The sequence below is a fragment of the Anoplopoma fimbria genome, chromosome 10 (assembly GCF_027596085.1).
Source record: "Anoplopoma fimbria isolate UVic2021 breed Golden Eagle Sablefish chromosome 10, Afim_UVic_2022, whole genome shotgun sequence".
Classification (NCBI taxonomy): Eukaryota; Metazoa; Chordata; class Actinopteri; order Perciformes; family Anoplopomatidae; genus Anoplopoma; species Anoplopoma fimbria.
This window is the reverse complement of record NC_072458.1, coordinates 4,065,014-4,089,372: the sequence shown is the minus strand read 5'-3', so window position 1 is coordinate 4,089,372 and position 24,359 is coordinate 4,065,014. Positions and strand designations below refer to the sequence as shown.

Sequence of the window (24,359 nt, the reverse complement as noted above, 5' to 3'; positions counted from 1 at the left end):
GGGGAGGGAGGCGTGTGCTGCTCAATCCCAGGAGACCGCGCTCTACCTGCTCTCAGCGGCCGTCGCCATGACAACCGGCATGGCTGCCGCTGTCACAGCTTTATCGCTCTCCTCCCCTCTCCATTCCCTCCCTCACCTCTTTCTCCTCTCTCTCTCTCTCCCTTTCATTCTGTTTTTTTCATCACCTCTGTTGCTTCTCTCATTCACATCTTTTCATGTCACATTCTCTATTTTCTGACTCTTCTACTCCTACTCCCTCCTTCCTCCTCTCTAGTACCTCTGTCCCACAACATTAAATGAAAAAGTACAGACAGTAGTGTGTGTGTGTGTGTTTGTGCTATTACAGGACTCTAAATTAGAGAGCATAAACGCAGTACCGGCTCCCAAAACCACAAAGCCTTCGGAGAGTTCTGTGTGTGTCAGAGCTTTCGCCATAAAAGAAAAACCTCAGAAACAGGGCGCCTCCTTCCCACTAACAAATGTGTGTGTGCGTGTGTGTGTGTGTGTGTGTGTGTGTGTGTGTGTGTGCCGTCCAGCAGCATACTAACGCTGCTAAGATGATGTTATCGTCATTTCATTCATGTGCATATTTTTATCCCTTTAGTACTTCTCTCTTTCCTCACACGTTTCCGTAACGACGGGGTAATTAGGTTAACGAAGGGCCGGATGGGTGGGGTCACGCAGAGCTGACAGAGTCCAATGGGACTGCTGGAATATGCATTTCCTGGCAGGCGGCTGATAAGAGCAGGCTGAGGCCGTGATAAGGCCGGCCTTCAAAGTCCCAATCGGACCCTGAGTGTCGTCGCTGTGAGGCTGGCCTCCATCTGACCTCCAGCACACAACTCCCCCTTATCTCCCTCTCCATCTGTTGGCCCGTTTGTTGATGGTAATTCTGTCAGCAACTTTACATTTACACATTTTGTCACTTGAATTCTTGTTTTGGAACATTTTTCAGCCTTAATTTATAGTCTAGTTTAATGTGAAAACGTGGTCCATTGGTGAAACTGTTGGTTGTTTAATTGATTATTCGGTCAACAGAACATTAATCATGAATGTTCATGGGTGACATGTAAATAGAGGTTTGACAAAGGCCCACTTACTAGCTTCTTCTGGAGCATTCAGCCATTTCAAATGGTCTTCGTCAGCACTTGGAGTTTTCCTAGTTGTCATGGAGATGCATCTACAATGACTAGTCAATGAATTAGTCGGGTGACAGAAAATGTATCTTCTTTGATTCTCAAGTTTTTAATAAAGTCCTTTTTAAAGAGAAAATAAGAAACATACCCTGGTTCCTACATCTGAAATGTGAATATTTGCTTGTTTTAGCCTTCTCTGATGTCAAACTGAAAGTCTTTGGGTGTTCGACTGTAGCGCGGACAAAACATTTGAATATTTCACCTCATTTTTTTACACATTTCCGATACTTTATGGACTAAATGTTAAATACAGAAAGATAATTGTCAGAGTAATCGATTATGAAAATAATAGTATTTGCAGCCCTTGATTGTTTAGTCAAGGAATATCAATTACCTGCAATTTGAACGTTGACTAAGATGGCAACTATCAAAATTGCAGCGTCCACAGTTTGTTTCCAGGTTTCACTTTTATTGAAATTCCTCATCTCTCCTGTCAAAAATCTTCTTTGAAACCCCCCCACAAAATTGGCCCAAAAAGAGCTGAACATCCTCTGCTCCCAGCTTCTTAGCTTTGTTGATTTACTGCTCACTTTGGGAACTTTTAGTTTTCGGTCCAGTTGGACATTAATGACACCAAATCTTCCCTGCTTTTGAAGCTCTGTTTAAGCAACTTATTTCTTTCGCTGAATGCCCGTCTTTGAAAATGGCCACTCAGAGCCTGCTAAGTTTGTTTGCACTTAATGGTGGCAGAGAGTGCGACGTCCCAGGGGGGATTTTCTCTTAAGGTCCTGCAGGAAGAGGTAAAGATCAAGAAAAATAGGAACAACGTCGAGCCAGATCTAAATGGAAGGGATTTTATACGCGTGAGAATTTGAATGGCTTGTTGGACGGTGAAAGTACTTTACTTCACCTAACAGCTCTCATGTCTCATGGGCTGGTGGCTGCAGTGAAAGAGGTTCAGTAGAAAAGTTCTATGAATCACAGTTAGATTTTCTAAGATGCATAAACATGATTGGATATATAAATGTTTTGCCATCCAATTTGTCTTCGTTTCATTGTTTCTGGTCTTTTGATCTCGTCAGCATCACAGTTTCTATTTTCAAACACCATCTTCATGTCATCTTTTTCTCTGATATCAAAGAGATTTTGTCAGTTGTGATTTGCAGATATCCATTTCTGACGCATATGTTTCGTCGAGGCAGAAATAAAATGGATTGCAGTTTTATTTTTTATATATGTTGGTCTTATCTCTGTGGGTAGCAGCATTTCATCATAATTTCATCAAGACTCAAACTGTGACGGAGATCTACTTGGTTGCATACTGATGTGAACAACCTGTGTGTGTGCGTGTGTGTGTTTGTGTGTGTCTGTGCATTTAAGTGGTCACCGGTTGCTCACTTGGTTAAAGAATGGACACAGGAAGTGAGTATTTATAGATACGGCCTTCAAGCTTAAAGTCAGGAGGGAGCTTCCTAAGTGTTGCACAAAGGGTGGGGGTGGGAGGGGTGTGCATTTATATAGGTGTATGTTTTTACATGCATGTGCTTACATGTCGAAACGGAGGCAGAGAAGTCGACGAAGGAGCAAAAGGGCGGCTGCTTGTGCCGACGAGAAATACTGTGTGCGAAGAGCATGTGACTGTATGTGTGCGTTTGAATTATTTAGCCCAGCGTCCCGACAGAGGAGTGAACGAGGTCAGGAGCTCATTGCTGCAACGTTTTTCCTCTCTCCATCAATCCATCTCTATACCCTCCACCCACCAGCCCTCTTCCTCCTCTTCCTCCCCCTCCTCCTTCTCCTCCGTCGCTGCAGAGCTCCTCTTTTATTCTGCCTGTTTTAATAAACAGGAACTTAGTAACAAAAGGCTTTCCACATGTTACTCATGTCCCCTCAATTATGGGCAAGTCATGGGGGAAGAACATCGATCCAATTAAATGCAGACACTGAAACCCGCTGTGTGTGTGTGTGTGTGTGTGTGTGCGAGTATGTGTGTTTGTGTGGACTCTCAAGTAAACCTTTGAACCCCAGCACTTTAAAGGGCTCTTTCAAAGGCGTTTGCAGTTTGTACGAGCCATTGAAGCTAATGAGCTGTGTGTGTGTGTGTGTGTGTGTGTGTGTGTGTGTGTGTGTGTGTGTGTGTGTGTGTGTGTGTGTGTGTGTGTGTGTGTGTGTGTGTGTGTGTGTGTGTGTGTGTGTGTGTGTGTGTGTGTGTGTGTGTGTGTGTAAGAAAGTGAAGAAGTGTGTGTTTGTGTGTGGTTGGGAAGGGATTCTGTAATATTGCCTGGTGGTTGCAGCAGATCTGCTTTCCCATAGGGCCTTTCTATAAATGCTTCCACGTGCACACACACACACACACACACACACACACACACACACACACACACACACACACACACACACACACACTGTTGCAGCAGCAGGTGATTCATTCTTAATCTTTCATTCCAACAGTTGTGGATTAGCCCTAATCTTAGCCAGCAGAGACCCAGGTCTGAAAGGCTGACTGACACTGTGTGTGTGTGTGTGTGTGTGTGTGTGTGTTTGTGAGTGTGTGTGTGTGTGTGTTTGTGTGTTTATTGTGTGTGTGTGTGTGTGTGTGTGTGTGTGTGTGTGTGTGTGTGTGTGTGTGTGTGTGTGTGTGTGTGTGTGTGTGTGTGTGTGTTTATTAAGCCGTATGTGTTTCATGATAATTGTCATCCCATGTAGGACTGAGTGGGGTGTTTGTATGACAGGACATTATATGACTGAGGCAGATATACATGACAGATTGACAGGTCACACAACACTGAAACATTAGAGACAGCAGGACGTGGAGGAGGAGGAGGAGGAGGTGCTGATAGAGGAAAGGCATGACCCCCTTTGACCTTAATTCATTTTCTTAAATTTAACATTTAAAGTGGTGACTTACAATTATTGAAGCAATCAATCAAAAGCAATGCGAAATGTCCAAGATTGTCCAAGATGAAGGCAATTTCATTTTGGGGCGATTGAAGGCAGACAGGAATCAGACCTATGCACAAACAGTAATGATGCTTATATCTGTCTGTCTTTGCATATGTCTGTTTTCACTTGCCCAAAATGATATTGCTTTCATAGATTGATACAGTCTTATTGGATTGAATTGAAAAAAAAAGTATTGTTTTATAAAAAACCCGAACTTCCTCCTTTTTATTATACTAAGAGAAGGGAAAGCAGCAGATTGTCACATCTGAGAACATTTACCAACTACATTTTTTCTCTCAAATCTTTTTTTCATTGAACAAAAGAAACTCAGATGTTTACTGTTGTCTAAAGAGAAGCACCGTACAAGATTTTTGCATGAATTAATACATTTGGGCTGCAATGATAAATTAATTAGTTTAATCCACATACTGCATGTTTTGCCTGACCAAAACTGAAAGATGTGCTATCTACACAAATGGGAAGCAGAAATCCTCACAACTGATGATATGCAACTAGCAAATGTTCAGCATTCTGGCTTGACAAAATGACTGAAATAATGAATTGATTATCAAACTATTTGGCGATTATGTTTCTGTTGTGTGTTTCAGTACTAAAATACATAAGGATTCAGTTGGTACCAGTACTGAGGTTCAATGAGCAGGTCTAGTTGCAAGACTATGAACACGATAGAAAAAAATATATGAAAAAATGCATTTCTGATGAACAAAGTTGTGTTTGGGTCCCCTTACTTTTCCTTTACTTTTTCTTGTGAATTAGAGACGTTTTTCCTCTCTCCTTCTATACTTCGCTGCTGCAGAGGAATTTCTATCCGTACCAAAATAGTTTTGAGGTTCAGGCGTCATGGCAGCCTAGTGGTTAAGAGCCGTACCATACACTATGATTACAATGTCCCCAGTTTGATTATTTTTTGATGTTGCGCTTTCTATCCCCTCATTTCCTGTAATGCCCACTTTTGAATTTGAATACCCAGACATATTTGGCTAAGTAATCACTAAACATACATTTTATTTTTTACAATAGGTCTTGGTAAAAATTTTTAACAAAGCAGAAAAGGTGTGGCGACTGGTTAGAAAGGGATTCGAGATGGAGGGAGAGGAGATTTGAAGAGAATGAAAGGCGAACGAGGTCAGAGGCAATCACAGACAAAAGTGATATTAAAGGAGGGGTGGTGACTAAAGTGCAGCTGAGGAATAGGAAAAAAAAGAGAGAAGAAGATTGGATAGAAGAACCAAAAGCAGCAGATGTGGGGAGGAAAGGAGGGGAGACGAGAGACAGATTAGAATTTGTTAATATGTAAAAGTGGTAAAAGGATACGAGTAGCTCATCAGAAAAATGAAGATGAATGGGGAGGGATTGGCTTTAGGTAGAGTGAAATGATGAAAGAGCAGACGAGCTGACGAGGACGAAAAAAGAGGAAAATGAAAAGGGAGATGGATGAGGTGGATTGGTGTACCGGTAGCAGCAGAGAGAGAGAGAGAGATAGAGAGAGAGACTGGTGGCTAAGGCAGGCCTGTAAAGAGCTTAGAGCAGCTGAGACGGATTGAATGGGGAGAACAACCTGGACAGGATTACACCGAGACAGAAGAGACAGGAGGGCTGTAAGAGCAAGATCGTATCATAACCCATATATCTCCCTGTCCTCCAGTTACACGTTTCCACTGGTTTACTCCACCGCTGACCACTTCGCCGCACGCAAGCTCCAAAATCGCACTTTAATTAAAGCGAGCTCACGGTATCAAGGAATTAACGCTCACCAATTGTTATACCAAGCACTGAGGAGTTAATCTATGTGTTAGACAATCATTCTCCAGCCATTACTTTTCTTAAATCCACCTCTTAATTAATTAGTCAGTGAGGAATGTTGCCCACCGAGGGATGAAGCTTCCACTGTACTGTTAAAGAACAATCAGAGATGGAGGAACACGCTCGCACCTGAAGCTTGGTATACTATTTATTCTTCGAATGAGGTGATTTAACAGAGGCTGAAGGGAGATAACACCGTCTGAATGGCAACAGGGAGCTCCTGTTCTGCACAGATCTACCCATTAATCCTCATTATCTACTTGCTTACACCCACCCGCATCATGTATTTGTAAAACTGACAATCGGTGGTTTGAGGTGGAACTACGTGTTGGCGTGAATTATTGATGAACCACAGTTTACACTAAAGCTACTGCAGGGGTTGCCAGATAAGCACAGGTTTTGGTCTTGGCTAATAACAGACACTTGTCGTTCACCGAGAAAGCAAATAGGCATATTGCCCAAAATGCATACTTCCATTAGCTCCGAGCAGTTCAACCAAAGAGTGATTTTCCCTGCTCAAATTATTCATTTGAACATTTTAAGAGGCCTGAAGATGAAAAAGTATCACATATTTTACAAGAAAAAGCCTGGTTGCATCAATAATTCAGCTAGCAGAAGAGTATAAAAAAGCAAATCTTAAGAATATAGTATCTCCGGGGGAGTGGGCGTTAGAAGGTTAAACATTTCGCCATCCCTTTGGCGGGTGCTGATCACAGGCTGGGCGCCACTTCCTTATACAATCATATCAGATGATGCGAACCATAAAACGACATCCCCGCGGATGTCATTTTATGGTTCGCAGACAACACACGAGCCATTCATCGAAAAACAAATCTGGACAAAGCGACTGTCTCATTTCCTCACGAGTTCCTCATGTTTGCTGGTTGAAGTCTTCTGACAGTGATTCACTGGAGTTAATCAGTGTCCCATGATAAACATCTGATCAGGTCACAAGCATTCAGTCTGCGTGGCCCATTAAGACAGAGACCATATGCTGCTCTCGCCTTATCGCAACCCGCCTAATTAGTGTTCAATACCAAGAGCTGTTATGATACATGAGGAATCAATCAACTATCTGGCTGCGCTCGCTCACAGTCTTCTTGGCTTACAGTCATTGGCTGGACGCCGCTCCCATCCTTGGGATTGGCTGCCAGTTTTTGCGAAAAAGTCAGTCAACCAATGGGAAGGAGCCAAGAGAGCATAGCAAGGTCAGCTGCTTAGTGCGGCCCCGGAGCAGCAATTTGTTTACCTCCTCTGTGTGTGTGTGTGTGTGTGTGTGTGTGTGTGTGTGTGTGTGTGTGTGTGTGTGTGTGTGTGTGTGTGTGTGTGTGAGAGAAATAGAGGTATGACATGATAATGATATGCATCATGCCCTCTGCACACACACGGCCGCAAAGGTGCATCTTTCCATTCCAGATTGAATTACACGGGGCTGATTGGATTTTTCTCCTCTGCATCAAAGACAAAAACACTTCTCTCCCGTTCTCCACCCCTCCTCCCTGCCTCTAGGTCCATCAAATCCCCTCATCACGCCATGCTTTTCTCTCAGTCAAGTATTCTCCATTTGCACCTTTTCCTCTCTAAAAACTCCTGCATCGATTCCTCTCCTCCTTCACCACTCCTTACTTGGGGTCTGTAAAGTCGCATGACTGTCATTAGCCTGATTACACAAGCTGTAATTATGCAATGCTGCCTTGTGATTCACATCACTGTTTGTGTGTGTGTGTGTGTGTGTGTGATTCTCTTATATGTGTGTGTGGTAAGGTTTTCGATTTGGTGCTGAGAAGAGACCATTGATTACCGTTTCTGAGTGTACTCTGAGTGCCCCTCTCTCTCTCTCTTGCTTTAGGCTACACAAAGGCATCATGGTCCGCGGGGCGCTCGCTCTCACACGCAGCCACATTTCTGAGCCCCTTTTGAAAAGTTCCTTAGAAACACGAGAAAAGTTCCAGCCACAGGCGCCACGCCCTCCCACTGGCCCTGCAGAAATAGGCCCATTGAGCCAGGCTGTAATCACACACAAACACGCACATACACACACACACACACACACACACACACACACACACACACACACACACACACACACACACACACACACACACACACACACACACACACACACACACACACACACACACACACATATATAAATCGACATTCAGCCTCCTTCCTCTTGCTCTCTATCTGGCACTTGATAGAAGCTGCCACAAAAACACAGTCATTGACCCACCAGCCAACCAGCAGCATTCACTGCTCACTGCAACATTTCTCAAACCAAACATCAATGCACACACACACAGACACATACACACACAGACACACTTGCATTCCCTGAACACCATGGACAAATCTTCTAACACACACACACACACACACACACACACACACACACACACACACACACACACACAGCGGCATATTGTGAAGTGTGGGAGCAGCAGTTGTGTCAGAATCTCAAGGCATTTCTGGCAGCAGGACAGTGACACACACACACACACACACACACACACACACACTCTCACTCGGAGATGCATGTTTTATAAGGTCATATATAATGGAGAAGGATTCCACGAGGCCTCGTGTGTGTGTTTTTCTGCGTGTGTTTGTGTACGTGAGTGTGTGTGTGTGTGTGTGTGAGCTAGCCTTGAGATGTGGTCTTTAATCCTGTTGGATTGTCAGATTAGTGTAACAGCTGGGTCCTACATTCAGATATACATCTCTCTGTCTCTGTATCACCCCTCCTCCCATCATACTGCTCCTCTATACAGGACCAATAAATGAGCGGATCTACAGCATTAGCGTGTGTGTGCGTGTGCGTGTGTGCGTGCGTGCGTGCGTGCGTGGCGGTCTCACAGCTCCAGCCCATTACACAGTTTAGGGCCAGCTGATGTGTCACTACACAGTCATGTGATATCTATTGCGTCTGCGGCGAGTTTCAGTGTCAGCAGATGTTTTTTTTCAGAGATACTCAGATAGACATTACAGGTAAAACACAGAATATTCATTTATCCGATTTATAGTTTCAGTTGTGGTTAATTTGGCATCACCTCTGGTCACTGTGGTAACGGCTAGTGCAGTTAAATACTGCAACAAACACTCCTTGAGCAGCTACTTAACCAGAAATACAACAGAAGAGCAGCTGGTGGATCTGTTTACAGTGCAGCCAAACAAACTCAGTTCGTTTTCATTAGTCAGTCAGTAAATAATAATTTCAATCACGATCTCATTTCACGCTGCACATGATGACAGAAATATCCCCCAAATTACGCTTTTATGATGAACAACCGCAGTCGGGCACCTCGGTAACAAATCCGTTGCGTTTCCTGTGAAAGCTACCCTGTGTATCGTCACATTGTGGTGAAAGCTACCCTGTGTATCGTCACATTGTGGAGCAGAAACAGAAGGGAGTGTTGGGTTTGCATTAGCTGCAACATAATCAGTTTTTTTTATCGTTGCAGGAAAGTGAGGTTAATATCAATCAGATAAGATTACATAACACAGGTTTACATGCACGAATCCACAGTGCATATTGCAATTTGAATCCTGTGTGGGAATGGCAGACTCCGCCACTTTCAATAAAAACTACTATATAGAGGGTACAGCAGAAAAACAAAACAGAACAGAAAAATGTATATATTGTTGGCAAGAGGTCGAAAAATCTGCATTTGGAGGACATTAGCTTGCAAGTTGCTACAAAGGACAGATACCCCATAAAATCAATGAAGATTCTATTTAATATTTCAAGTAATTTATTTAAATTGAACCTTGGTTTATCAATTTTAAGTCACATCATGACCTCCATAATCAATTTCATAAAAGAGGGAGGGCAGGCAGCCTTCCACCTAATGAGGATTAATCGTCGAGCTAACAATGAAGCAAATGCAAAAGCCTTTGAATGATTTAAAGTAATGCTGCGCTCTGTTGAAGGTACAATGAACATTGTCATGAAGGGATTTGGGTCTACTGTTTTGTAACAGATACATATAGATAAATATTGAAAGTCTTTCTGGATGAAAATGGACTTAAATTGCCTTTCACTGATCCAGATGCGTGCTATTTCTCCTCCACTCTGCACCTGTTCTATCCCTTCTGTTCTCTGACCAAGACATTCACTGTACCATATACCATATTTAGCATATGCATTGCTTTCCATACGGTCATTCATCACCTAGATCATCTTTGTCCTTATAACTCAGTGGAGAGAGATAATAATAGAAAGATAATATTAGTGCTTGGATGGCTTTCAGTTTTTGGTTTGGTGCTTCTCTAGGTCCAGAGCGAGCTGGAATAACAAACTAGAGCCAATGTAATGACATCCTCCCACAGGTTTTATACGGGGAATTAATACGGCCAACGTGGCTACGGTAGCGCCATCAGGAATTTGATCGTCAGAAAAGACTAAAAATAGTGGAGGGAGGAAAAAAAGTGTCTTACTCATTTCCTGGCTGTTGTACATGAGCATGTTTACAGGTTTGCTTGGTGGTTCACATTCATTGGTCACGGCGATCACTCGTGTGTGAAAAACTGGGACAAACATGCCGGAAAAGATCAGAATGTGTTTGGCAGGGGACTGAATAAATGTTTCTATCTTCCCACTCAGCGCTTCTTGCAGCAGACTGTCCACAAGCAGTTTTAGTTTATTCCATATTTAAAAACAACTTAAGCAGCAATAAATATCACACTTTATTTTAGTTTAATACCCCAAATTAGTCTGAACACTGACATCTGAAATACTTTTTGTATTAATCCCCATGTAGTTTTAGTTAATCCAAGACACCCATAACCATTCCCCATCTTTTAAACAGCTAATCAGTGTAAAATTGCTCAGCGGGTTCCTACTTGCAAACACAAAGTGATGCCTGCTTATGACCCCCTGCTGCAGCTGTTACTGCAGAGAATCTCTCGACACTCGGTGATAATTTAACTTAAAATTGGGAGCTGTTTTACAGGACTTAGTGCTGAAATACTATTCCGCAGGAGGAGACATTCATCACAGACATTCAGACTATGGAGGTAAATTTATGCATTAGGAAGAGAGCTGGAAAATCCTTCTGATGGATGCTGAATGGTTTTGACCCACAGGGTGAGGATTATTATATATCATTTATTGTATATAGTATTCTTATTTAAAGGCACAATCCATGATTTTTTACATCTTGCCTAATAGCGTCACTGTTCATAGTTGAGTTTAAAAGCCTGCTGGGAGGACATTTTGGGATTTGGAGGCTCAGTTAGATTCTTTAAAAAAATGTATGCATTACTGAATTGTGTCAGGTGGCCCTAAGCAGGAGTTGAAGTTTTAAAGGGACACTTTTCAATGGTGAGGGATCGATTAATAACATTTTTAACCTTAATATCAACTACTTGTTGATACGTCTGCTCTTTTGTTCATTTTCTCCTTATACAGCTGCACAGTGTGTACCTACCTAGGCTTGAGTAAACCTACTTTAAAGGTGCTATATACAAGATTGGGAGCCTCTCTATTGCTGATTTTCAGGAAATTCGGTTAAAATTTGCGTTCCATTTGGATGAAAACTAGACACCCGATCTTCATCTCAAGCACAAACAAAATAGTTTCAACCAACAACAGAGCTTTAACCTGCAACCCTTTGGCTAAATATCTGTCCATGAATAAGGGAGTATATTTTAGGAGTTTAGGTCACCTGGATATAGTTCACCTGACTTTACAAGATACTGTCTCGACATCCGACCCTGTGTGTGTGTGTGTGTGTGTGTGTGTGTGTGTGTGTGTGTGTGTGTGTGTGTGTGTGTGTGTGTGTGTGTGTGTGTGTGTGTGTGTGTGTGTGTGTGTGTGTGTGTGTGTGTGTGTGTGTGTGTGTGCTATAAGGTGTCACTGAGTGTGTGAGCAGGGTGACTGTGCAGAGGCTTTCTGTGCTAATCTCTGCTGAAGTGGCAGGTGTCTTAACCAGGCCATCACCTGGTAACCTACTCACACACACAAACACGCACACACACACACACTCACACTCACACACACATTGCCTGCCCTCTATCGCTCTCACGTCTCCTTGTCTGACTGTAAGTGTGTTAGCGTCCAGGCTGGCTGCCGTCCAACCTGCCCAGCTGGTATGAGACGAAGAGCAGGGTGGAGAGTGAGACGAGGTGGAAAAGCAAAAGATGGAGGGAGATTAGAGGTCAATGCTGACAGGCCTGGGGAACCACTACGGAAAGAGAGATTGGCGTGGAACAGAAAACGGTAAACAGGCTGCCGTATTTCCTGTAAGTCTGTGAGTAGTCTGAGGGCATTTTCCAAGCAGTGTGACCATTTTCAGATGAATACAGAATTATCAACGGTCCATTTCTGTCAGCGAGCAGCACGGCTCTGCCCCTGTTATCAGTGAGGGTCTGCTCTGGAGAGAAGCAGACACAGAAACGGCCGTGAATCAGCAGCTGCTTTATGAAGCATGGCCACTCCACCTACAGCGGATTAAATTGCAGGGAGGGTAGAAATGTGGGCCATAAAGATCACTTTACCTCATAGTAGGGCTGATCTGGGTCTCAAATTTGTGCCGGATGATTGTCGTTTCGTGGCCAGAGCTCTCGTGATGTGTTCAGGTGCGTGGTTAACACGTTTCACATCCAGCACTTTAGCTCAGTCAGGACACCCACATTGAAGTTCAAACCATTCATTGCAACAATAACACACATTTAGTTTGGGGCTGAGGCTCTGCCCATGTGAAGGGACAAATATGAGCAAGCTCAACAGAGACAGACCTATAAATGAACATGGTCAAGTCATCAACATATTATCTAATTTGACAGAGTATTAAATGTATAACACAAAATATGTTCAGTGCCTGACAACTTCCTAAAAGCGCCAGCTTTTGACACTCTTCAATTCCAGAGGTTGTCAACCTGAAAACTCCAGCAGGTCACAGGGTAGATCAGAGGAATGCAAGATGCTTAATTGGTTAGGAAAAAAGAACAAATATTTTTCTTCCACATTGGTTATATTCATTCCTGGTCCTAAAAATGATTTAAGTCACAGTGAAACGGAAGTAAGACAATCTTTATCTTAAGTAATGTGATATATTTATGAGTGGAACTGAGTATGTGGGCCAGTTATAGACATACAGGAAATTTAACATAGATTTAGAACTGAGAAAATGTCTTTTAATTTTAGGTGTGTCATTCAAATTAAATAATTTAAGAGTTTAGAGGAGGAAACTGCTCACGACTCTCACATGTGTACCACCTGTGACACAAGTAGACGCAACTTAATTTCAGCGGATGCAAAACATAAAGTTTGGGAGTGACTGTCCTAGTAAGTAGTGTAATGACAATACATACAGAGGTTAACTCTCTGCATGGGTAAGACTGTGGTATGCTGAGGTTTAGAGTGTAATCGCCTTTTCTTTGGCCATCATATCTTTAATGCCACTTGGGAAAACATTGACCTTGATTTATTCCTCACTGAATAGTGTGGTGTTAAAAAAAAATGGACATGAAAAAAAGAACTCAATGGACTTGACCTCAATGTTTTTGATTGTATTCCTGTTCCCTCTTCTCCTTCAACACTGTGGATGCAGTGAATGGGGGCTGGTTAAAGGAGTGGGACTCAGAAAGATGGAGCCAGAAGGCAGAGGGAGTATTCAAATGATTCTTCACAGTTTTGAGAGCTCAGAAATGCTGCAGCAGTCGAGAACATTTGCTCCGATAAAATCTCACATATTAAAAAGCACAATTAACGATTATTTCTCTGAAGCAGAGCAGCATTGCGTCTACTGTATCAGGAGCTTAAAATGCTTGTGTGTGTGTGTGTGTGTGTGTGTGTGTGTGCGCTAGGCATTGTGCAGCAGCAGCCTCTCGGGTTACTGAGGAATGCATTTGAAGTCAATCACAATGAAGCTTTCTATCTGCCCAGCTAACCCTGAAGGGGATATCTGAACTGAACCAGACCAGTAGGAAAATCAACCCCCAAAAAAATCATCTTTTGGGGTTACACACATCTACCACAAGCTGTGTGTGGTTGTGTGTGTGTGTGTGTGTGTGTGTGAAACCTGGATTGGTTAATATTGTGTGTCTATATAACTACCTCTGCCCCCTATTGTTATCTGACTTCCTGCATTTTAGTGTTAGCTGAGCTGCATACACCCATTGTTCCTACAGATAAAACACACACTGTGGTCTTTTATTCTCCCACACAACCTTCATACACAAACACACATGCACACACACATACACTCTCATTGTCAGGTTGCCACTTTAATATCATACACTCACACACTTACAATTTCTTCACTCTGATCCTAAATTATAATCTGGAACGATTAAATCAAAGTTCTTGTTGCTGTAAAACAAGTTTGCACACACACACACGCACACACGCACACAAACTGACAGAGCAGCTACAGTGTACAGGATGAATGAATAGTGCAATGCATGATGTCAGCTTTAGATCAGGTTTCTACCTGAGTCACTGCAAATGATGCAACCCCCACAGAGGACACACCTGTGTTGACTTTGTCACAACATGAAATTAACAAACACAGATTCTTTTTCTGCTTCTGTTTTTTTGTCCTTTAATTTGATGGTTCTCCATCTCCTCTTACAAAAGTATACATAATTATATATATATACATATATATATACCCCAACGCTGCCAGATTGTTTTAAAATGACTCCAACTGGCACCACATGTCTTACAATGGCAAGGCTTCATACGCTGCCAAAAACCAGGATTGCATTCAATCCGCAGATCCAGTGGAATATGGCTGTCATCTTACAGTTTCCTTTTATAACGAATGGGAACAAAATGCAGTGGTGTAGGGAAAATGAGGGCAACATACAGACGATTTTGGCCCCGGGTTATGCGTGCGGTGGAGGAGAGCTCGTTGTGTTTCGTTGTGGTTTGTTAGCTATGTGGTGGAGGCAGAAAGTACAGCTGTTTATAGCTCCTGAAACGGAGGCAAAATGCAGAGCTGGCCCTCTTCGACTCCCCCAAAGTCACGTAAAACACACGCAGAAACACAGGTCTAAGGGGCATTTGTGTGTGCAAGACACGGACCACAAACAGAACCTGTGATTATATCCATTCAGACACACACACACACACACACACACACACACACACTCTAATTACATGCAGTGACGCACTACTGCCCGCCATAGCGTGAATTCACACTTATAATGTCTCATAAATTAAACATGTCGAGACACAGAGGGTGATTACATATTACTGTTAAAGGTTGGGGTAAACATAGCCTCTGTAGCTGCAGTATGTCCTGGAGGTTGATGTGTGTACAGGGGAAGTTGTAAAGGGGCCCCCTGGGGTGGGCTTGAGGGTGGGGTGTGTGTGTTTATTTAAGTATGTGCGTTTGTTTTTTTGGGGTCACGCCGAACTTAGGGGGCTAGCCTCGAGATAAGATATGTGAATTTAAGATGAAAGGAAAATGGGGCCAAGGATGGGGATATACTGGCACAGAGTGTGTGGATCCAGAGGGGGGGGAACGGAGGGAGGCAGAGTGGGAGGGACAGATAGAGAGAGGGGGGAGAGCTGGAGGAGCAGACTGTTTTTGATGTTGGTTTTTTAGGGTTGTTTATTTGACGTTACATAACACCTTTGCTTATGTAGCTAGAGCTCTTATATGTGTGTGAGAGGGTGTGTGCTGATGTGTGTGTGTCTAGTAGCTTCTCACTGGGAGATGGGAATTTTTGTGAAAGGCAAAGGTTGCCCATAGCAACGGCCTTCATTGTAAAACTGATCCTTGGAATACGACGCACACACATTCGCACCATGCTTGCACTGAAACGTCTTTTCAGTACTTTTCAGCACTTCCTGGGTTTGAGATCACCAGGTCTTGACACACACACACACACACACACACACACACACACACACACACACACACACACACACACACACACACACACACACACACACACACACACACACACACACACACACACACTCTCATCCTTCTGCTTTGTGAAGTCCATATCCTCTGTGTTATCCTCTCAGGATCCAAACAACTTCAAGTCAATTCCATTTTGGTGAGGTGCATATAGCGTTTCAACTCCACCTCACGCTGAGATGTGATGGACTGAGATGCTCGGGTTGCTAGATTCCATTATGCTTTTATTGGCTTTTAAAGGCATCGGGTTTCCTCCGTCTGGAGCCGGGGAGGAGCCTCGGCTTCTGTATGTGCACAATTAGCATCACAGAGGCTAGTAAAGACACACAGCTCTGCAGGGCCTCAGGATGGGCTTAAGATTGCAGAGGAGATAAGTTTGTTTTGGTCACATTTGCAGCAGTGGACTGACTGTTTTCCAACACCTGGAGAAAAACTGAGCCCATTGTTCTTGGCATCAGAACATTGTTCTAATTAGCTGTAAAGTGAGCTTAATCGGGCCACAAAATGCAGTAATGTGAGAAGTATTTAGCTTCTTTACTATCAATGAAAAAATTAAAGTAGAAAAAACATTTAACATATAGATAGAGATCAAAAGAGAGACAATGCATTTCAAAATGGGCTTCTTCGTGGAATATATTTGCTGCAAATACTTGAAATAGATACGGTCTACAAGTACAGTAGCAGTACTTGTGTCTTGAAAAATAGTACGGTATGTACTGTAGTATGAAACGTATCTTTGTGCAGCAGTATGGGAGGTGTCTCTTAGTGCATTTGATCGTGGTGTTAATTGAACTTGTGTGACGGTTGAGTGCTAAAGCGTCTGTTTAAGCATCGCAGGGATGTGGGATTGAGGTCAAGAGAACGAGAGAGAAAGATGAAAGAGATGAGTGAGGAGAAAAGAGGGATCAGCCTCAAAGTGACCCAAGGCTGAGGTCACTCACTTCAGAGGTTCAACCTCCCCAAACGATCAACGACTTATCTCTCTTACCTGACCCCTACAGGCGTTGAGCGTTCCCCTCACAGCTGTACATGAAAATAGGGATGGATTAAGGTGCAGTGATGAGCAGGGAGCAGGGAGGAGACTGTGAAATGATCCATGAGAATGAGACAGTTTTACAGTGCAGCTGTAAAAATGTTCAGCAGTATTTATTCAAAGGAGATGGTGAATTTATCCCATTCAAAGTCCACACGAGATACTGAAATGATTTACCAACAACAATATTGATTATAGATTATTTAAGTTCTCAAACCTCTATTGGCCAGAAAAAAAATAAAAATAAATTGAAGATGTTACCTTGTACTCTGGGAAATTGTGACAGGTAATTTAAGACATGATAGCTACTTTGATTTATGACCAAATACCTGCAAAACTAATGACACTAATGACTCTAAGTTAAGCACTAATAAGCAAACGTTACCTTTCTAACATGCTAAACTAAGATGGTGAATGTGGCAAATGTGATATCTGCTCAACATCAGCAGGTTAGCATTGTCACTGAGAGCATGTTGGCATGCAACATTTAGCATTTATGGTCTCAATCGCTGGTTTAAAGTCTTCCTCAATAAAGCTTGATGTTCTTTTGTAAATGATGGTCCCCTTTACAGTAAAATAGACGATAAAGCGTTGTATGCTTTGAGGTGAGGCTAACTTATGATTGTCAGGTCTGGAATATATCACTGTTTTTGTCTAACAACCCAAACACAATGTGTTTTCAAGTCATGAAAGTTAATTGTAACCTTCATGGTCTTTGAAATATGTCTTTTTCTGCGTTTGATCGTCCACTTCTAATATACAGTATATTGTACAGCCTCACAGAGCTGCTAGCATGACGTTAGGCTTTGAGTCTTGTTCACTGTTTTCTGACATTTTATAGATAAACAATTTAGTGCAATTGGTAGATTTAATAGCTAATTGAACATTCTCCTGTTCAAGCTTTTCAAATGTGTTGATTTGGCCCTTTTTCTTTGTTTTACATCAAGAGAAAATTATATCTTTGGGTTTCATACTGTTGGTTGGAAAAAATAAGACATTTGAAGATGTCACATTTGGCTTTGGGAATACGAAATGAGCATTCTTCACTATTTTCTAACATTTAACCCTAACCCTAACAATGAATCGATGAATCAAAAAGTTCATATTAAGTTCAGTTCAAAAGCTAACTGCTTCTCCATACTTTACAGGCTGAGCATCACTTGTAACTGACACGTAAGCAGAGGCTGAATGAAACCCCTCTCTCCTTAAAAGCTTTGATGTTCCTCGGCCAAAATCCCAGCTTTAGATCAACTCATTAAATATGCTCCTCTATGGAGCCTCAGACGGACAGATGTTACCCCGTCCACCATTATGCTCCCTGCACCTCCTGCGTGTGTGTCTGTGTGTGCGTGTAATCTGCCATAGTGGTTCCTCTATTCAAATGAAATGACAAACAGCCCAGTCATTCATGATGAATAACTCTAATCTCTTTCATCTCTGTGTTTCTCCCAGGGACAGAACTGGTCGCCGTCTATCGATGACGAAGGCTCGACGAGAGACGAGTTCTACGACGATGAGGACCTCTACTCGGGCTCCGGCTCTGGCTGTAAGTGTGTGTGTGTGTGTGTGTGTGTGTGTGTGTGTGTGTGTTGTGTGTGTGTGTGTGTGTGTGTGTGTGTGTGTGTGTGTGTGTGTGAGGATACACCCTCATGCCCTGGTTCTTTCAAACTCGACAGCTGCTGTGTTTCAATCTGCTGACCCTGAAGCCCCCACCCCCTCTCTGTGTCCTAGAGTTAAGGTCGCTCTGGTCGCCAGACTCACATGCAGGCAGGCCACGCACATACAATCACCCGATACAAACATGCCATTTGGCTCAACAGACAGGTTTTGATCCAGATTTATTGCACCTTTAAACACAGACACACCCTCACGAACAAACAGCAACCCGGGGCTCAAGTTCCCCTACATCTTATTGGCTTTAATCAGATTACAGTCCACAGATTAGGCAGTTGTGTGCACCTTTCTGCAAGCATATGTCTGTGTTTGAGTGAGCTGGCTGTCTGCGTGCGTAGGAATTACCTACTTAACGTAAATCACGTTGGTGTAATTCAGTTTGATTTTCTGATCTGGCTGTTGAATCCTGAGCATGGCTCTCCTTATTAAGCATGACTCATTGAGGGCTGCCCCTCGGTTCAGGCTAGCGGAGAGCTCGCTCAAAATAAACTAGAAAAATGCAATCAGTAGAGTGCAGATATCTGCCAGCTGTGTCTGCAACAACTACTGATGTAATGTTTGATTGAATGAATCAAAACCACTATTACCCCCCTTTCTAGACCTTAAGAGTATCAGATGTTTTTCACTCACAATAGGCTCTCAACTTAATCTATGCAGCTGTTTGCATACTCTCCGTGTGTCTAAAATGCATTTCCGTAAACTGTTAGCTTTGTTAGCTGTATTAGCGCTGTTAGCCTCACGGGTAGGACTCCAAGATACTAACATCTAACTAGATCCGTTCAGTTTGTCATTTGCTAAGCAATAGTTATATACACATACATTCATGCATGAAATTATTTTACATAGAAATGCAATTCAAGAGAGGAAGAATTCATAATCCGTTGATGACATTTTTTTGCAAAAATGTTGATCAGAGCCCTTACCGGCAAGTTAAAGTGGAGCAAAGAGTCAGTAGTCAATAATGGTATAAAACAGTCAATCAAAAATTTTTTCAAGAAGTGTGAATCAATTCATCTACGAGACACCTTTAACATACAGTAATAAAGAAAATAGGCTGATTGGTACAGGAGTATGGCAAGATTAGCCGTGGACAGACAGACACACACACACACACACACACACACACACACACACACACACACACACACACACACACACACACACACACACACACACACACACACGCACTAAATCATTCACACACATGACCTAATATACAATCTCTGGGAGAAGATAAGTACAATTCAGAGCAGGAGAGTGCAGCAGAGACACCCCCTGCGGTAGAAGCTACACAGCAAATTGCTTTATCTCAAAAGCTCATTTACGACAGACAGATGTGCATTTTGTGTCACCGCTGCGTCAGAATGTGGTGTTTTGAGGCGCTTGATAGGTTTACAGAAGCTGCATTGTTGGAGTCCATATTCCGATATCCTCTCCAGCTCCTCTGTCAGCCTTCATGTCTTTGTGCCTGTAAATTCAATTTGTTTCTCTTTCAACCTAGGGAGCTTCCCTGCTATAACAAAATGAAAGGTGGTATAATAGTATTATGAGATTTAAGAAGAGAAAGGATTAGTCTGCGCTCCTCCTCTCTCCTCTCCTCTTTTATCCTCTCCTCTTCTCTTCCTTTCTCTTCTATCCTCTTCTCTTCTATCCTCTTCTCTCCTCTTCCTTTTATCTCCTCTCCTCTCCTTTCGTCCAGACTCTGTCAACACTAAGCTATTTTGACAGTGCTGTTTATGTGCATCCACTTCAGTTTTTTTCAGGTCATTTTTGTTAAAATCCTTGTCTGAAACACTTTTCCACACAAGCGGAAAATAGTATTTTTTTGCTCATCTTCAGTCTGCCCTTAACCAAACTGCACATCACAGCGAACATCTGGTGAGGAGAGGGACAGACAGCCTTGTCTCAGTTGGTTAAACCTCCGTTTTGCTCTCTGTGTTTTAATACATTTACTGTAGTCGTAATTTACATATTCGTGTTTGTGTTGTCAGACAGCTAAACAAGCAGAAAATAGCGGTTTGATTGCAACTGTGATTGCTGCACTCAGTTGTCAATAAAATCACTGCAGTACTTTACGATCCTGAAGTGATTTGACAAAACAAACAGAGCTGTGCTGTGTGATCGGTTGTATTGACATTTAAGATTAGAGGGGACAGATAGTGGACCTCCTGAAGGAGCACAGCACTGATTTTACACGTAAAGGTCATGGAGAGTACTCAGTTTTGAACACGAATGAAATGTCATAGCAAAGTCAACAAAGACCTCAAGGGGCGCAGAGTTGGATGTTTCCAGCGTTGAGGAGGGTGTTACTAGCCAGGGAGGCTCTTGCATAAAGACAATATCTTTTGCATTATGGGAAATGTAGTTTCCAGTCTTTTTGTAAATTCTTAAATTATATTTTTACAGAATTTATCCATTCTTTTTTGCCTGTGCATTGTAAGTCCCCAAACCCTTTCCCCAGCAGCCATTTTGACATAGCAGGGTAAACACAAGTGTTTTTGATCCAATTTAATTATGGTCCCATTCCATCAGCCGTACCAAAACGTTTTCCAAACGCTTTCCCCACAGTGAAATGAAACAAGAAGTGACTGTGGCTACTTTCTGTTAACAGTCCCACCGCGCAATGCGTCACTTCTTATAGATCCCCAAAAATATGCAACACTACACCTGTCAGTGATGTTACAAAGTTAAGGTGACTCATAAGTGCCTGAAATCTCAATTTACAGCTCAGTAGAGACTACATTTGTGATAATTTGTTATAAAGGGAGTAGTGAGTAGCAAAGGGCATTGATTTCAAACAGAGCTGTATTCTCAGTTTCTGATGAACTGTTTGTGTTATTTACTGTTTGTGTGAGTGTGTGGGTGCGTTGAGTGATAAACGGGATGTGTGAATGATATAAGTATTTTTTTTAATTCAAAATCCTCTCTTCTCCAGTTCCTGGGATCAGTATGAGGCCGACATCGGCGGGTGTGTCCTTCACTACAGAAGAGCCCCTCCTCCTCTCCACCACGCAGGCTACAGGCCCCGCCCCTTCCGCCTCACCCGCAGCTGAGCCGAGCCCCATCCCAGAGGACCCCATCGCCACCCCGATGCCCACCGAGGCCGACGGAGAGAGTGGTGTATTCTGGGAAAGAGAGAAGGAGCTGGAGAAGGAGAGAGAGAGAGAGCAGGAGAGGGAGAGAGAGAGAGAGTTGGAGAAGGAGAGAGAGAGAGAGTTGGAGGGGGAGAGAGAGAGAGAGCTGGAGAGGGAGAGAGAGAGAGAGAGAGAGCTGGAGAGGGAGAGAGAGAAAGAGCAAGAGAGGCAGAGGGAGCTGGAGAGGGATAGAGAGAGGGAGAAACAGTTGGAGAGGGAGAGAGAGAGGGAAAGAGAGAGGGAGCGGGTCAGAGAGTTGGAGAGAGAGAAGGAGAAGGAGAGAGAGCGAGAGCGGGAGAGGGAACGTGAGAGAGAGCGAGAGAAGGAGAGAGAGAGGCAGAGGGAGCGTGAGCTTGAAAGAGAGAGAGAGCTGGAACGAATCAGGGCCGCCGCCCAGACCACCGCCGCCCCAAGATCCCCTGCAGCCGTACCCGTGGTGACCACCAACCCGGCAACCAGCCCTGCAGAAAGTGCATCGCCCTCTTACGACCCCGACGTGAGCACCACAGAAGAAGAACAGGACGTCTACCTGTCACCTGAACCCTCAGCCTTTTTCCCAGGCTTTAACATGGAGACCACCACAGAAGAAGACGTGTCCACCACAGCAGAGACCACGACAGCTGCACCCGCCACCACCGCCGCCGCCGCCACCACTGTCAAGACCAGGTTCCCCTTCAGGCCCAGGGTTCCCATGACGACAGCCACTCAGGCGGTGCCAACGGAGAGAACGAGCCGTCCGCAGCAGCCCACAACCACACAGGTGAGACTGACAGGGGGATGTTAATATAGATCTGGAGCAGTGTCTTTATTTAGTGTCTCTTCACCCACCAAAACAAAACACCAAACTTAACAACAGGGAGTAGAGAGGATTTTTCATATTGTAAAAAAATCTGTTTAAAACACCAAAACCAATAACGCACAAGTCAACTTTATACTTTCACTACTGATGATCGTAACAATGATTAAAATCAGAAACTATTTGATCAAAGAATAACTGAATAAGGCCACAGGACTAACTTACTAGCTCTGTACGAATGCGCTCATTACGGTCGGTACCAAAAAACTGCTCAGTTTTGTTCCAAACGGTTCTTCTGACTCTATAACACTGACAGCTTAAGTATTCACAGACCAGAGTGGTTTCTCCGACTGCTGTGCTTCTGTTTATTTTCAGCCGTCCTGCAAATGAAGCATGATGCATTTACATTTGTCTGCTTTTCCACATTGTAATTAAGCTGCCAGATTTTATGAAGTGTCTTTACCCGTTGGACAATATGAAACTTTCCACCAACCAGAACATACAGAGGCTCATTGTTTCATGTGCCATGGAAATGTTCTCTTTTTTTGTGTTGGTTTGGATACGTTTCAGAGTAGTAGCTCCCTGGAACAAATGTGATTACATCAAATGTATATTTCCTGTCGTTAGTCTCACTTCTTCTCTCTCTGCCTCAGGACGGTAACAACGAGGCGGGTGTTGCAGGACCGAGTGGAGATTTCGAGATCCGCGATGATCGTCGTAACGATCTTGGTCGAGGTATAATGCCAGTGGATCCTGATCTGATCGGCAACACGGTGGACGCAGGAAGCTCCGCCGCCCAGCTGCCACAGAAGAACATCCTGGAGAGAAAGGAGGTCTTGATAGGTGAGAACATCTCAATAAAGTTAATACTAATGATTTTTTTTGTACGTTTTTATCCAAATATTTGTCATCCAGCTCTGTGTCTGTCAAATGAACCACTTGGTAGCCACCTCCTAGATCACCAGATTAGGTTTCCTCCATTGCCTCCTGTGGTCTTTCCCTGCTTTCTGGGAGCTGCTAAGACAAACTGGCATTACCTCGTGTCCACGTAGAGCAGATTCATCACGATAGGTGAATGTGCTACTTAGCCCTGTTTGACCCGTTGAGAACAAGCAATCCTCTCCTTGGGTTACCCGACCCCCCTCCTTTCTCCCCTCTTTTTCCCATCATTTTCCCTCTGGGTAAATCCAATTTCTTTTCAAATGCGCCCCCTCTCCTCTTCCCAAAGAGCTGTTGTAGAAAGTGAGGGAGCAGCCAACTTGTCTGACCTGACTGGCTCTCTGTCTCTCCTTCAGCTGTTCTGATTGGTGGACTGCTGGCGCTGGTTTTCGCTGATTTCCTGGTCATCGGTAAAGAGCAGGAGGCAACAGACTTTAGACTAGACTGTCTGTATGATAGACCCACGTAGTGCTGTACATGTGTAGACACTTTAATCTGTTGGAGTAACACGTTAAAGAACACAAGATAAACAGGGATAGGCGTATTTTCTTATTTCAATCAACTTAATGACAAAGTTTGTCAGGTCATAAAGGTAAAATAGAAATTCTGCATTGTTTTAAATTTTGATGAATAAAACAACATTTCCATTTCAATCAGTCTTACTTTTGCCCAAGTCAAATATTTCAGATCAAATGGTTCTTTGATTGCTGTTGTTTTTCACTCATACTGTTTTTCATCAAAAGCTATTGCTATTCTGGCCTTTTGCCCTCCCAAAACTATATAATGTTTCACAGAACTGTGGCTGGTGCCTCATCATTTTAACAAGACTAAATCTTACACGAGTGTGGAGTTTGCATGTTCTCCCTGTGCTATCTGGGGTTTCTCCGGGTTCCTCTCACAATCCACAGACATGCTTGTTAGGTTAATCGTTGACTCTAAATTGCGTGTTGGTGTGAATGGGTACAGCCCTGTGATTTTGTGGCAACCTGTCCCGGGTCTGCC

The 24,359-nt window shown here is 43.2% G+C and overlaps 1 protein-coding gene across 1 annotated transcript in view; it reads left to right on the top strand.

The window, feature by feature from the left end:
* Positions 1 to 24,359, top strand: part of sdc3 (syndecan 3) — a 34,570-nt gene that overhangs the window by 6,266 nt on the left and 3,945 nt on the right. The window contains exons 2-4 of the mRNA XM_054606053.1: positions 18,267 to 18,360; positions 21,424 to 22,382; positions 23,072 to 23,261. Of these exons, the coding sequence (XP_054462028.1) occupies positions 18,267 to 18,360; positions 21,424 to 22,382; positions 23,072 to 23,261 (1,243 nt within the window). The remainder of the gene's footprint in view (positions 1 to 18,266; positions 18,361 to 21,423; positions 22,383 to 23,071; positions 23,262 to 24,359) is intronic.